This window comes from Branchiostoma floridae, chromosome 9, assembly GCF_000003815.2.
Source record: "Branchiostoma floridae strain S238N-H82 chromosome 9, Bfl_VNyyK, whole genome shotgun sequence".
NCBI lineage: Eukaryota > Metazoa > Chordata > Leptocardii > Amphioxiformes > Branchiostomatidae > Branchiostoma > Branchiostoma floridae.
Window position 1 is genome coordinate 12,444,146 of NC_049987.1, and position 14,702 is coordinate 12,458,847.

At 42.5% G+C, this 14,702-nt stretch overlaps 1 protein-coding gene and 1 pseudogene across 1 annotated transcript in view; one reads left to right on the forward strand and one right to left on the reverse strand.

Moving 5' to 3' along the window:
* Positions 1-41: 41 nt before the first annotated feature.
* LOC118422155 lies at positions 42-6,320 on the reverse strand (annotated as a pseudogene).
* Positions 6,321-12,872: 6,552 nt separating this feature from the next.
* Positions 12,873-14,702, forward strand: part of LOC118423587 — a 3,286-nt gene continuing 1,456 nt past the window's right edge. The window contains exon 1 of the mRNA XM_035831800.1: positions 12,873-13,550. Within this exon, the coding sequence (XP_035687693.1) occupies positions 13,140-13,550 (411 nt within the window). The 5' untranslated portion in view covers positions 12,873-13,139. The remainder of the gene's footprint in view (positions 13,551-14,702) is intronic.

The following is a 14,702-nucleotide window of genomic DNA, read 5'->3' on the forward strand; positions in this document are numbered from 1 at the left end:
GCGTACTCTCAGATACACAGAGCTCAATTATAATATAACATATTGTGGAGAGACCCTTATCAACCCCCACAATATAAACTTTGAGGACAAATACTTATATGAGGGTATTCTTTCTTACGAATGCAAGGTAATGGTTTTTCTACCAGCTCTGATATAAATGGCGTCTTCAATCCCTCTGGCAAAAAGGTCTGGCTCTGTGTCCAGGATTCTCACTTGGTCCGATCCGACCGTGTGTCCAGGTAACTCTATAGCTATATGTTTGTGTTGAGATTGTTGAACTCGGGTGTGTGTGTGCATGGAACCTGGTCTTCAGTCTATCCAATATAGGACTCTTCGGCATTTGGTGTTTTGACCTTGGCACCGTAATATGATACACGACACCACACTTACTTTCCTTAGCGGTTTTGTCTGTGTGCTACCAGGCTATAAGGTTCTCGAAGGCCTGAAACAGGTTTTAATCCCATATCATATGAAGATCCTTCTAAGTCCTTGTAACAATCATTTTAAGTAAGGAAGCACAACAACCCCTAGGCCCTCTGGTCAGATAAGCAGTGGATTATTCACTCCTTGACAAAGCAAAGGAGCTAATCAGTTCAAAATTTGGGTAAGTCCAATTTTTCTGTTGGAAATTACAGTTCACCTTTTCCATTAGTTGAAAAGCTGTTCATGGATCCTAATATTTGTAGGTGATAAGGTCGAGAAAACGAAGGTCAATAATGGTTTTCTACGTCTGTACAGCGGGACAGTACATCATGTGCGGGTAAGGGGCAAAGTAATATATGTATCAGTACATTGCAATATGCTAAGTTACTTGTAGGTTTTCTGCTATTGTTATCTTCCTTTGTGTCGTCCAATGGAAGGTCTTAATTTGCTTTACTAAAACACTTGTCGGAAATACTAGAAACATTAAAAATCGTCGAATTCTAATGATAAAAACGGCTTAATGTCGAGATGCGTTCACAACATGAACTAGGACCAACGCTGAACAAATGAAGTATGCCGTATGCTGGATTCCTCAAACTATCCAATAAAATCAGCTCTTCTTCAGTGTTACAGAGCTGTCAGTAAGAGCTGGCACCTCCCTAAAGCTTGATAGCCCAAGGTGTGAAGCTTCCTGGCTCAGCTGCAGGGAACTACAACAGAAAAGTATCAGTAAGTAACAAATTTCCTTCCAAATAATGCAGCAGTGGATTTCAGTCTCATTTTCTCACACTTGGACCTTTGGTATACAGTAGCATGGCAGTGCAAGTAGTTATCTGACTCGTCATTTTTGACACTCACACAAAACAACTAATTCAATTACATCTACTTGCTACATCTAGCTATCAAAGTACAGGATTTGGAAATGAGAAGCGCTGAATAAGCGGAAAAAATTTGTATCTTGGACTTTATTCTAACAATGGCAGTTATAATACATCGGAAAAAAGGCTTATCATAAGATGTTACAACATTTCAAAGAACAATTGCTCCAAAACTTTCTGGCAATCTAAAAAGCCTACCATTTAAACCTGACATGTTTCCATCCATGAAAGTGCACTTTTGGTGTGCACCATATCTAGGGAAACTTTGGCGGAGACAAATCTTAAACAAAACCAAGTCCTTACCTGGGCGGTAAACTGGTCCTTGCAGGCCATGCGGATACGCTCAGCAGTCGCTGGGCTATCCAGTCGGAATGTGCCCTTGAATCCTGCATCAGCCCTGGCAGAGTAGATGGCATCTTTGATGGCAAAGAAGACAGATGAAGCCAGCAGTAGAGGAGGCTCTCCGATACCCTGGTGGTGCAGTTACAATAAGCAAAAGCTTCATTTAAGAAAATACTTTTTTTCTACAAGTAAAAAATGCTTCTGCATTTGCTGAACATTGCAATGACTGATCACAACATATTACAGTATTTTCAATCCCTTTTCCACAGCTCAACTTTCACAAGCCTTGGGTGGCAGAAGACCCGCATAACTCGAGAAAATCTGTAGGGAATGTAATTCAATATTTGGTATGTGGGTATTTTTTTGTGGACTTTCCTTTACCATTAAACAAAATGATAAGAAGGACTACCTTAGATGAGAAGATTGCCTTGTCATTCGGTGCACCTCTCAGCAGGGACACATTGAAGTGAATGGGGATGTCAGCAAACCCTGGTATCTTATACATGCCAGGTCCTCGTGAGTACAGCACCCCGTCAGGTGAGTACACCTGCTCTTCCAGGGTGAATAAGCCATAGCCCTGTACAAAGGCTCCTTCAATCTGGAGGAAAATACCGAATTAAGTGCAATTCATTAAGAACAAAATGGACATGTGACAGGTCAACATGGCCCACACCTCACCATGTTATAGATAGTGGACCTGTTACACAATTCTGGAATAACAATATGGCACAATATGAAATAGTTATTTACGTTAAAGGTACAGCAGATACATATAAGATAATGTGCTTTTTGATCTTCTCAGCTGCGAAGGACCGGATGGCACTTAGAAAGTCCGTACCTGTCCAATGTCTATAGCAGGGTTCAGGCTGCTCCCCACGTCCATCACAATATCCGTACGCAGGACCTGTGGGGTATGAGAACAAGTTACTATGTCATGTGAACACTGTACATGTGTATTTGAAACATGAAAGCACATCCAGTCAAATCATCGATGGAGTTAAGAATTACGAGGAAAGGCTGGACTCAACAAAATAGTATGTAGCTTGCAGGCGTTACCGTGTGGTCCCCAGTGAGGCAATTGATCTCGACCTCAGACAGAGCTGTTCCATAGCAGAAGTAGCTAAAGGGCCTCCCTTCATTCTTCTGATGTCGTATTCTATTCCTGGGGTCCTGGACAGACACAATTCTCAACATTGTAAGTCTACTTAAGAAATATTTTGATCAGTCAAAGTCCAGTATTGCTATAACACAGCGACACTGCTCTTGCTCATTACAATACAGTTATGATCACAGCACACAGACCTGTAGAAGCCAGTGGCTGAAAGTCCAACTCTGTCCAAGTACGCTGCCCGCACCCAGTCATCCCAGGATCCCTTCCCCATGTAGGGCTCCAGTCGCTGCAGGATGGTCTCGCAGGCAATCTGAGGAAGAACAGAGTCAATTGCCTCACACAAGCACTGTGTTATTCTTATAGCTTAGGATACAAATTTACAGCACATGCCATTCTTAATGATTAAATCAACTATGGCAGATGATGTCCTGTATATCCTGACTGTTATAAAGATTGTCACTTTACATTCATTTTTCAATAAGGCCATCTTGGTTTGATTATATGTATGACATCACGTGTACATCAGTTTTGGGTTTCCCAGAGGATGTCATCCATATGATCGAATCAACATGGCTTAATGCATGAAACAAAACATTTATCAGACCAGACCTTGACTGCCATTCCATTTAGATCTGAGCTGATACTGGCAGATGTAGGTGAGGTGTTAGGTACAGTATTGGTGCTGGTCTCACTGATGTGGATTCTGGAGGTAGGAATCTTCAACACCCTGCCGGCCACCTGGACCATCTTGGTGTGCAGCCCCTGCCCCATCTCTGTCCCACCATGGGTTACCAGCACAGACCCATCTGTGTACACATGCACCAGAGCACCGGCCTGGGGGAGACAATACAGACACATCACACAAGGATAAAGAGGTAGGTGCCCTGTGATAAATTTATCAGCAATGCAACACTGCAAGTATTACTACTATAAGCCGAATTTTCAATTTAAAGACCTTGCAGTCCTACCTGGTTTTGTGTTCCAATAAAACAAATACTGTAAATGCATTTAAGTTCGCGGGGATTTAATTTCGCGGTAGCGGGGAACAGGACTTTTCGCGGTGGTTTTATTTTCGCGGTAACACCATTGACTGCAGTCTAATACCATAATAGAAAAATGTTCGCGGTGGTTTTAAGTTCGCGGTGAAGTGGTCACCGCGAAAACCGCGAACATCAATCCACCGCGAACATTTCTGCATTTACAGTACCATACTTGATTGGGATGGCTGCCAAGCCACGTTTCTTCCACCTGTTCTCTCTGTTGGACGACACAATTGTAACCAAAAATATTAAGTACATAGTATTGACATGTTGTTGCATGAGCAGTTGGAAGTTAAGCTGGAACGATTTGACAAACATGTGCTATTCCAAGAAAATCATGAGGCGTTTGGTTTCCTTAATACAGTCCTGAGGCTGAGAACTGCTTTGGTTCTGAAATCATGTCACACTTATGCATAAGAAATTGCATAATTAATATTCAATGATGTTCACCTGTGCATAACTTCCAAATGCCAGAAGTAAGAAATTCCTGTTATTTACCACAATGGTATTATTTCATCAAGATATAATACCATCATATATCAAGGGAAGACTATTATCGATAAATATTTGCAAATAAAGACCTTTATTTGCAAAAGGTCTTTATTTGCAAATATTTATCGATAATATTCTTCTCTTTCTCAGTCACAATGGATGCTAAACCAGATCACTATTTGAAGCCCATCTTGAGTTATTCCCTTTCAAAGTCTGACGGTAAACCACCCCTGCAGTTCTAAAACAAGCCGCTAGGAGGCCAAAACCTACCGGTATACCGCTTACTCTCGGCCTCTAGAGCTGCCTACCACTTGGATATCATAGCCACAGTATGTCCAGAACTTGAGATATCAAATCCAGAAGTTAAATTGCAGTATTGTAACAAGCTGCTTGGGGCCCCAAATTCAAATCATTTCCAGGTCTCATCAAAACCTACCCACATACCAAATATCAACACAGTCCATCCAAGTGTCCTCAAGTAATGCTGGTCTTCTACAAACATACATACATACAAACATACATACATACATACAAACATAAAAATGCTACCCAAACATAACGTTCTACAACCCTCTATCTATAATGCACTATTCACCCTGTAAAGTTGATTCCAACTGCTCCATGTTGGGGGTAGGGTGGTTACGCAGCAAGGTGTACATTGACATGACAATTCCCGGGGTGCAGAACCCACACTGGGACCCATGGGCTTTCGCAATCCTCTCCTGGAGGGATGTTATGATTAGTGAAATTTAGCAACTTAAAATATACACTTTACAGGTAAATAAAACCACCAGATAAATCAACAGCTACCCTACCTTCGAATGAGATTTTGCATATAATACTAATTCTAAACCTTTACTGTGGAGAACACAAGAAGCTGACCTGTACAGGGTGCAGCCTGGTCCTGGTGCTGCCGATCCCCTCCACTGTTATGACAGCTACACCATGTAGGGAGCAGATAGGTGCAAGGCAGGCATTCACAGCAAGGTGACTGGGAAGTAGTCAGGAAAATGTACATCAAGGAAGGAGGTTTACCTCCAGCTTGGGTACTTTATTTGGATGTGTTTATTCCCAGAGATTTCTTTTTGCCAAAGAGAGATAAGAAGCATAACATAATACAAAAACTAGAGTTCGGCGACCTCGTACCTCCATGAAATGATTAGAGCTTTTGTAAATTTATGCAAATCCCTTTTCCATTTACTTAATTTATCCATGGTGATGTTAATCATTGACTAACTTATACATGTCACAAGTATAAAATTCCAAACATTTATCATTAAGCGGTGTTGCCATTTTTGCATAGATTATGCAAATCAGTTCCTCATTTGCATATTTGTATGTTATTTTCCAGCTATCATAGATTATATGTGTTACATTCAGTGAAGTCCAGTTGTGGAAAACAATGAAATTATACAATTTCCTCATTAATCATGCAATTTAAGTAATCATTTACATAACATGTAAATCATTATGAACACCTTTGTCAGGCTACCTGCATGCCTAAAATGATACTAGTAGCTGCTTTCTTCAGTTATCCTCTTTGGAATGTTTTGACAAAACGCCCCTGCAGTTCCAAATTTAAACGTCAAGGGACTCAAACTATCAACACCCTATTATGTCTGGGACAAGGCATACATGTACATGTAAAAAAAGATATGACAGAATATTCTCATTAACTATGCGAATATACCCCCAATTTGCATAAATTTGTATTTCATTTTGTACATTTTGATCTAGCTACCTATATACCAAAAATCATGAAAATCCTATTCCTTTCTTGAGTTATCCTCTTCGGAATATTTTTTTGAAAAATGCCAACAGCTCTTATAGCACAAGAGCTATATGTTTGCTGATATACAGTAAGTGAACCTTAAGTTATACCCTACATGCAATATATCCCAGATGTGTGTCATACGTTTTATCATATCAGTAGAAAAGGATACAACACTTTCTTCTGTGTGGGGTTGTACCTGGACACCATGACAGTACAGGCTCCACACCCACCTCCCCCACATCCCAGCTTCGCTCCAGTCAGGCGTACTGTTCAACTATTTGAAAATCCATTAGTGACGTGCCCTAGGGCACGCCACTTACAGACAACCTACATACAGTGGTCAATATTTACATACATGTCAATTAAAAACAGTCATGTCATCAATATATACACAGTGCATAAAAAGGAACAGTCAATACATAATATATACACAATACACAGGTCAATGGAACAGCGGGCTCTGAAAAAAATGATTGGGCCGTTCAAAGTATGAATGAATGTACACAGATTGACTGTGACAGGAAGCATAGCGAGGACGGTGGTGCGTACTGTAAAGATCACGTGCAGTGTATATCAATTTCTGGCGTGAGACGGTGGCAACTGCTGGACGTACGCGTGAATGAATAGAATAGATTTGTGGCAATTTTAGCGATTACGCTAACCAGCTATTTCTGTGAATTTGTGCGATTTACAGTAGTAACGAGAGGTGCCCTCACATTTCACGCCCAGAACTCATGGTGCTCCATCGCTACTTGCCAGGTCAAATTTTGATGAATGGATTTTTATCAAGCGTTACAAGCGGCAAACTCTGTGAGACGTTTTAAAATTTTGTGAATGTACCTTCCGATTTTGTGGTACGCTGGACAGTGTGCCGTAACTTGGTGCGCTTGTTTTAATTTTGCTTCAGAAGTTAGTGATGAATTAAAGTAGACAGAAATGAGAATTCAATTCTATAATATTTTAGCCTCTTTTGACATTAAAACTTTGACTGTATGTATTTCTTGTCTCCTGTGAGGATGGCTGTACCTAACACAATCTATATGATGTTTTCACGAGAAACGGGTTGAATGCACTGTTTGCGACGGCCCTACTAATAAGAAAATCATTACGAAAAAACAACACCGCGTACATCAACAAATCTCTGTGTACTTTTTGGAAAATATCTTCGAAATCTCTCTATTAAGTTTCATTTTCATTGACGGTCAGCCTAAAGGAAGTACAGCACGAATGACATCGGTAGACATTTATATTCGCTCCAAATTTTATAAGCAAACTAAACTTATTTTCCACGTTTCATGAAAGAACGCATTGCAAGCATGTGAGGTCCGAGCGGCTTGCAGGAGACTATTTTGAAAGAAATTTAAATTCACATGTTTTTCGATTTTTTTTACTTCTGTGGTAGCAATAACTGATAGTTAATCAGGGGAAAATGACAACAAAAAGTCAGCGCTAGCACAATGCGACCGTGTGACCGGAACAGTAGGGGGAGGGGCGCCGACCGGGTTTGACCGGTTGTTCTCTCTCGCCGCCGGCGGACGTTAGGAATTGTCAGCACGACTGCACCGTCCGAAATAAGATTTTTGCAGACTTTGTCTATATTTACGCGCCGAGTTTGTCCGTCAACAATGACGGAGAGCGCAAGATTTAACGTATTCTTGTGTTATCAACTGATCTTCGCGACGCGCGCTCCGCGCCAAGTCGAATAGTATACTTGTGAATTTTTCAAAGCTTTGTTTTTTTAAACATATGAATATGTTGAAAGAAACCAGTTTTGTCCATGGCTCTCTCCCAAGCCAAGAAAGTTCTCCCTTTCTCTCTCCCAAGCCGACAAAAAAACTTCCTAGGCCCTCCCCCAGACGACAGCCTTTCCCACGATAATGCCGTCGAGTAAACCCTGTTGACGACCGTCAAAAGTGGAGAACCTTTGTGGACAGACTGCCCAGTGCTCATGTACGAGGGGCGTGCAATAAGTAATGGTCCTGACCCACTTCCAGTTGTCTGATCTAAATGAAATTTTGTATGTGTAATAATTCATATCTCTATAGGTTATGTTGCAAAAGACAGCTCTGAACTAATTGTGGTTTCTGATTTACTGGTGTTTGAACTTAGTCAGGTGCGAAATGGACCAGGTGTGAAATGGAACCAGTTGAGTGTCGCGCAGTGATCCGGTTTTTGTATTTGAAAGGACGCACACCAAAGAAGACTTTTGATGAAATAAATGAAACTTATGGTGATGATGCCCCATCATATGACCTTGTAAAACGCTGGCATCCTGAATTCAAACGTGGCTGGAAGTCTGTGGAAACAGCTCCCAGACCTGGTCGTCCCTCTTGTGCCATTGATGAGGCATCAGTTGGAGGACCAACCTGGGGTGTCCTACAAAATCGGTGTCCAGAGCTGCATCAAACGATGGGAGAAATGCATAACTCTGGGTGATTCCTATGAAGAGAAAGACTAATAACTGTGCCAAGTTTCATTAATCTCCTGCTATGGGAAATGGGTCAGGACCATTACTAATTGCACGCCCCTCGTAGTTGGTAGCTATGCAACTGAGGTGTGAGGATGATGAGAACAAAATGGGACGCTGTGTTTATTATTCACGATACGTAATGTTACAGATAAAAAAAATATTGAAATTCATTCGTCCCTTCTTGATCCCCTCTTGATTATCCTGTATCATTTAAATCAGTTAGAAATGCTAGGCTAGACCATGTGAAGGTAACATTCTGTATTTGCTTGCAAATATTACCTTTCTAGTAGTTAAACTATATCTTGAGAGGGTAAGGGCAGACTAATAAATGGACTAACGTTACCCCATGAAGGTGCGATTTTGTGACCAGAAAGTATGAAAGGTGAGATATGAAGCCTTTTTCTGCCATATGATAGGTGTGTCTGTGTTTGGCACCAACAGGTTGGTCCAGTCTCTTGCGATCAGGGCGACCCGTCCTAGGCTTAGCTTACATTTCATTTTGTTATGTGCACAATGAGTGATTTTGACATAACTTACTAGTACGTATTACCACTAGCCGTAAAGAGCGTTTCTACAGTCTATCTTTTGCATGTCCATGCAAAAGATAGACTACAGAAACGTCCACTCGAGTCTCCAGGGCTAACGCATTACCTTTCTGCCATTGACGAAGAAAACAAGATCCGACTTCGCCCCAACTCCTGTTGTTTCCGTCTCCGTCATGATTTTGGCGGCTGGTGACCGCTATATTGTGCAAACTAGCCGCTCCGAAAACTACCTACCCAACAAGAGTTCGTAGACCTCAGGCCTGCATGAAATGTATTGGGTATTTTTGCCTTTTTGTCTGTGGTACGTGGTTGGAAAAATGAGCTTTTTACCGTGTTGGTTGTGCACCATGCAAAAGTCTGACTCTGAAATTCCATTTTCTGAATTTGTAAGTTTGGACATGGATGAACATTACTTATTTTGGATTTCTTAAGTATGTAACCAACCACAGTACTTTGAAGTTGTTGAGACGCTACCTTTTTTTGTCTCAGATGGCCCATGCACATGTAGTTACTCTGTCACATGATATACTAATATCTTCCTATTTCAATGTACTGACCTAATGCAGCTGCTAAGTCTCCTTGGTTTGTGTTCTTCCAATGATATTCATTAAAGATTTATTTCTGGGGTGTTATTCACTTGACATCGGAATGTTACTCGCATAATTTGACCAATGATACTTTTATCTGTAGTTCCATAGACATTAGACAATATGAATAGTGGTAGCCCCCATGCAGCAGCAACAGTTAGTCCCCAGGGTGGTATGATATTTTCATTCAATCCATCCAACCCAAACCTAAATCTCCTGTAGTATCTAAGCCAAATTTAACAGCACAATTTACTATGAAAAATGTCCTTGTCAATCCCATTTATAGATGGCAAGCTGCTGGCAATGGAAGCTTTGAAAAGTTCAGAAGCTGTTGTAGTCAGAGCAAACACCCAGCAAACATCCCCGCAAACCAATGAGCAGTTGCTTAGAAGGGGAATTTCATCATATATTTGCCGCGACAAAATGCAACAAACGATACTGAATTCAAAACAGAACAAAGCTAAGCCTCCACCACTTAACCCTGCCTGTACCATAGATTAAGCAGGCCCAAAAACCAAGCGAATATGACTAGCCCAAAACAACAAATTACCTGTATACAGTATGGAAATGGCATTACCAAAGAAACAAAAAGAAACACAGGACAAATCATACACATACCTTTCTCTTATGCCCACACTCTATACAGTTCTCCTCCACATTAGAAAATTGCATCTTCTTCTGTTTAAGTTCAAGTTCAACCATGATTGCCAACAGGGTAAAGGAACTTGTACCGGAACTTAAAACTCAGTACTATACAGCTCTAGAAACACCACAAAGAGTAATAAGCAAACTCCAATTATACCTGACCAACAGATATATAATCTGGCACATTCCCGTCATCTGGCAAACTGTCAGTGCCACTAAGTAACCTGATACATTGAAGGTGGCCCAGGCCAGATGATGGTTCTACACCCAACCATAATCTGTTTTTAAAACCAAGCAGATATTGGGAGGATGCCCCAACCACACTAAAACAGGGTCAACCTATACAGTATCAAGTTCAAGCACTAGGAGGCCCAAAATCAAACCTGACCACCAGGACACCACAAACAACTCACGTACCAAATGGCAACACAATGGCACCTTGCGTTCCGGAGATACAGCGCACGCCCCGTGCCCGCACAAAAGGTAACCTAAAATGTCAAGTTCAAGCACCAAGGGCGCCAAAATCAAAATTGAGCATTATTCAGCCACCGCCGACACATGTGCCAAATATCATCGCGCCAGCACCAGCCGTTCAGAAGATATAACTCCGGAAACACCCCTCCCGGACACAAAATTCGACCTGCCGGGTCAAGTTCAAACGCGACAAGGCCCAAAGTCAATCCTAGGCAACAGGCAACAACCCCCCACCCATGCACCAAAAATCGTCGCAATCGCGCGTATCGTTCCGGACACACAGCGCCAAAAGTGCCCCAAAAACACCAAAAATGCCACCTTCAATGTCAAGGTCAAGCGCCAGGAGGCCCCAAATCACACCTGAGTGTCAGGCTACCACCCCCAACCCACGTACCAAAAATCGTCGTGCTCGCACCATCCGTTCATGAGATACAGCGCCCTACATCCCCGGCTACCGAAAAGTTTCCACCAGCATCAAAACCATACCTGCATACATGCAGGTAATAACCCTCTGCAGGGACACTGAGATAAGCCCTTGTGGTTTAGCACCGCCTATTGTAACTTACGTAAGCTCCTCGCAATTCCCTTGGGAAAGGCACTTTACACTATACGACTTTCCTCACGAAATTGAGTACCTGCGATTAGGCCCGTCCCTCGGATAGGACATTAAATGGAGGCCCCGTGTTTGAGGAGAGCTACAACTTGAGCACGTTAAAGAACCCACCGCACTTATCGAAACGAGTAGGGTCCCTTCCCGATGTGAGCGGATCAAATAAATCTTTCCCGACTGTACTGTTCAGTACAAAACCTGGTGTGTTTTAACGCCTTATGGCGGTTTACCGGGTATGCAATACAAACAAAACAAGAACAAACAAACAAGGAGCGATCCAAACAACATCGCAAAAGCATTTTTATCAGTAGCCTCCTTCATCGGCCTCTTTGTGGGCATTGGCATAAGAGGGCGGTTCACAATTTTCAACCGGGAAGGTTCTATATGCCGGGGAAGCCGAAAAATTCTCCTTGACCCTCCGTGGCTCAGTGGCCACCAGCTTCATCACGTGAAAGTTTATTTTTGACGCGCTCGCGCTCCGTCCCCGGGCCTTTACCACTTATAGTGCGGATACGAGAAGAACGACTTACAAACCGCAAGCTAGGTTCATTTTTATTAAAAGACAAAGTGAGCGTTTTTTTCGAGGATTCCATCCCCACTGTTGATAAAACCCGTCCACTTAAAAAAAATTAGGACATAAAAAACGACATTTGAGCGCGTGGGGGTCGTGCCCACAGGACTCCATTCACACTTATGGTGTAAAGCACTTAAAATATGTGAAATTTTGGATCTTTTGTCATTTTTGAATAAAAAATGTAAATTTGTAATCCTGTGTCATGAAATAGCCAACTGACCTGGAATTTGGTGTAGGGCTGGCGTTAGCACCAGGAATGAAAAATGGGTCACATAGACCAGTCCACTTTGCATAGATAGGGGTGTTCTCGAAGTGTTTATTCTTGTATTGATGGGGGAGCAGTTTTAAAAAATCCAATTTGTGGGATGATACTATGGGCTTGATCAATTTCTGCAAAAGTTTGATATTTTGTATGGGGATAGAGATGGATTGAAATATGCTGTATTTGCTTGCGAGCAAATGCATACACATGTATGTCGGCCTTCCTAGTAGAGACTAGCTGCTAGTATTGGCTTGTTTTCAGATGCTTCGACATGTTTCATCAACAAGTCTTCAGTACTAATCGTCGTCCCCTTTCTTACTACTCATGGTGTATCATCAATAGACTATGTCAGGGGTATACACGAGATATTTCTTCGTCGGGAGTATTTTGCGTTGGACTTTTGACTTTATAAATATAAATAGATGTACTGTATCCTTAAGTACATTGGGGGTTTCGTGTCGTGTAAAGATTGATACAAAATAAGAATATTCTGGCGAGGTACATGTACCATACAGCCTACTAGTATATCAAGCAAGCGTATTTGTCTACCTACCGCCCCACAAGTTACCCCCTGAACTGTGCTACCTGCCGTTACCTGGCAACGGAATTCGATGCCGGTGCCCTTTGTAATGCAAATTAGCCAGGCGACCCCCAACCTAAGGAAAGAATAGCGTAAGGTGTCAAATGCCTTGTCGGGTTGCGGCGTACCGCGGCTAAGTTTAGCTGGGAGATTTGTTCAAATTCGTGCCAAACAAACTGATTTAACGTTGCATCACTGAGCTAACAGCTTGTCTCAGGTTTTATTGTCAGAAAGTTCTGCTTGCTAAGGAAGTGAAATCAAGCTTGTAGTAACTGCCGGGTGGCTCAAAGAAATCAGATCTCTTCTAGTCTGGACTTAAACTTTTATTCGCCATGCCTCGTATCTTGGGAGATCTGTCGGGCGAGACCGTCAAGCTGGTGCACATCTTCGACTTCAGCGAGGGCTGCTTCGAGCGGTTCCGGCCGGTGCTGGGCTCGCCCTACGCCCAGGAGCTGGAGGCGTGCGCCGGGACCATCACGGCCTCGGTCACCTGCTGTCTGTACGACCCTGACGTCCGGCTGCACCTGGTAGGGTCCGACAACAAGGGGTACGTCCTCAGCACGGAGAAGATCGACACGGACCAGGACAGTCTAGCCGTACAGCTCACCGACGTGTCCGGCATACCCTCGTCCTACCGCCGGAAGGCCACCTACAACATACGGCGGTGGGACCTGCTGGTCTGCGCGCTGTCCCGCGGCATTCTCCCGCCCATCTACCCCAGCAACAACCTACCCCTCTTACAGGTGAGCAAACTGTGTCTCTTAACCTATTTTTGTGCAACAGTACCTCACAGCATTGAGTGCATTGGTTGTTGTAATAGTAACGACCATATTTCATTTGTAGAATACTAATGTTACTAGGTTCAAGTTTGAGTCACAAATGCACAAATTATTGGTCCATGTCAATTTTTTAGCCCAAATCTAGGTTATCTGATTGTTTGTCTTGTCGTTGATTGTCTGTCTATCAAGACAACGAGCTGAAGTGACAAAGTTTTAGACAAAGTTGTTGAAGTTTGTGGAGGAAGTGAGATAATTGGGCAATTAGTCTTGCGCAGACACTTATGATTGAAAGTATTCTTCAGAGAAGTCGAGTTGGACTCGGTCGCCTTGGAACACGTGCCCAACGCGGGTAATTTAGGAACACTTGTCAACAAAAGTTGCAGATAGAATTTCTTACAGAGCCATATTTAGCACTTTCTCAATAGACCTCTGCTCCGGACCCTTCAATAAAAGACACGGGATATGGATAACAGGGCAACAGTAAACACTATTCAGCCTCATGGTCCGCACATTACAAGACAAACCTGTTTAAGCGACATGGATAAAATATACGAAAACTTCAGCCGAATGAAAAAAACCCCGCTGACTAACCGATACAGACCGTATACGTAGTTTCGGTAAGTATAATTATAGTGTCGCCGTGCACGTCGACACGTACATATTTCTCAGTAGTGAACTCCCTCTTTACAAAAGTAACGGCCGGTACTTTAACAACGATACATTCAACACTTGTCTAATCATTAACAGATCATCAAATATACAATATGAACGGCCAAGTTCTATTTTTGCTTTGAAGGGGTTACAAACAATGTAGTCAGTGCACGTGGTCACGCTACCTGTGCATTTGGCAATGTAAAATGCATGTGAGGAAAGTATTAAGGGAAATGTAACTTCAATTCAATTTAAAAGCGGTTTGCTTGTAGAAGCTTACGGTGCACTTGTGATGCCAAAACGTATCCCGATAGGGCGAAGTACACTGTGTTCGCTAGACAACCCACCCAGGCTTCCGGCACGTGAGGCTAAATATAGCATGCGCATTGACTCCTGTAGTTGCTGTTGACATAGCTGAATGGAGTTACAATGGGACCTGAAACCAAGTCATCCTTAAAGCTATCA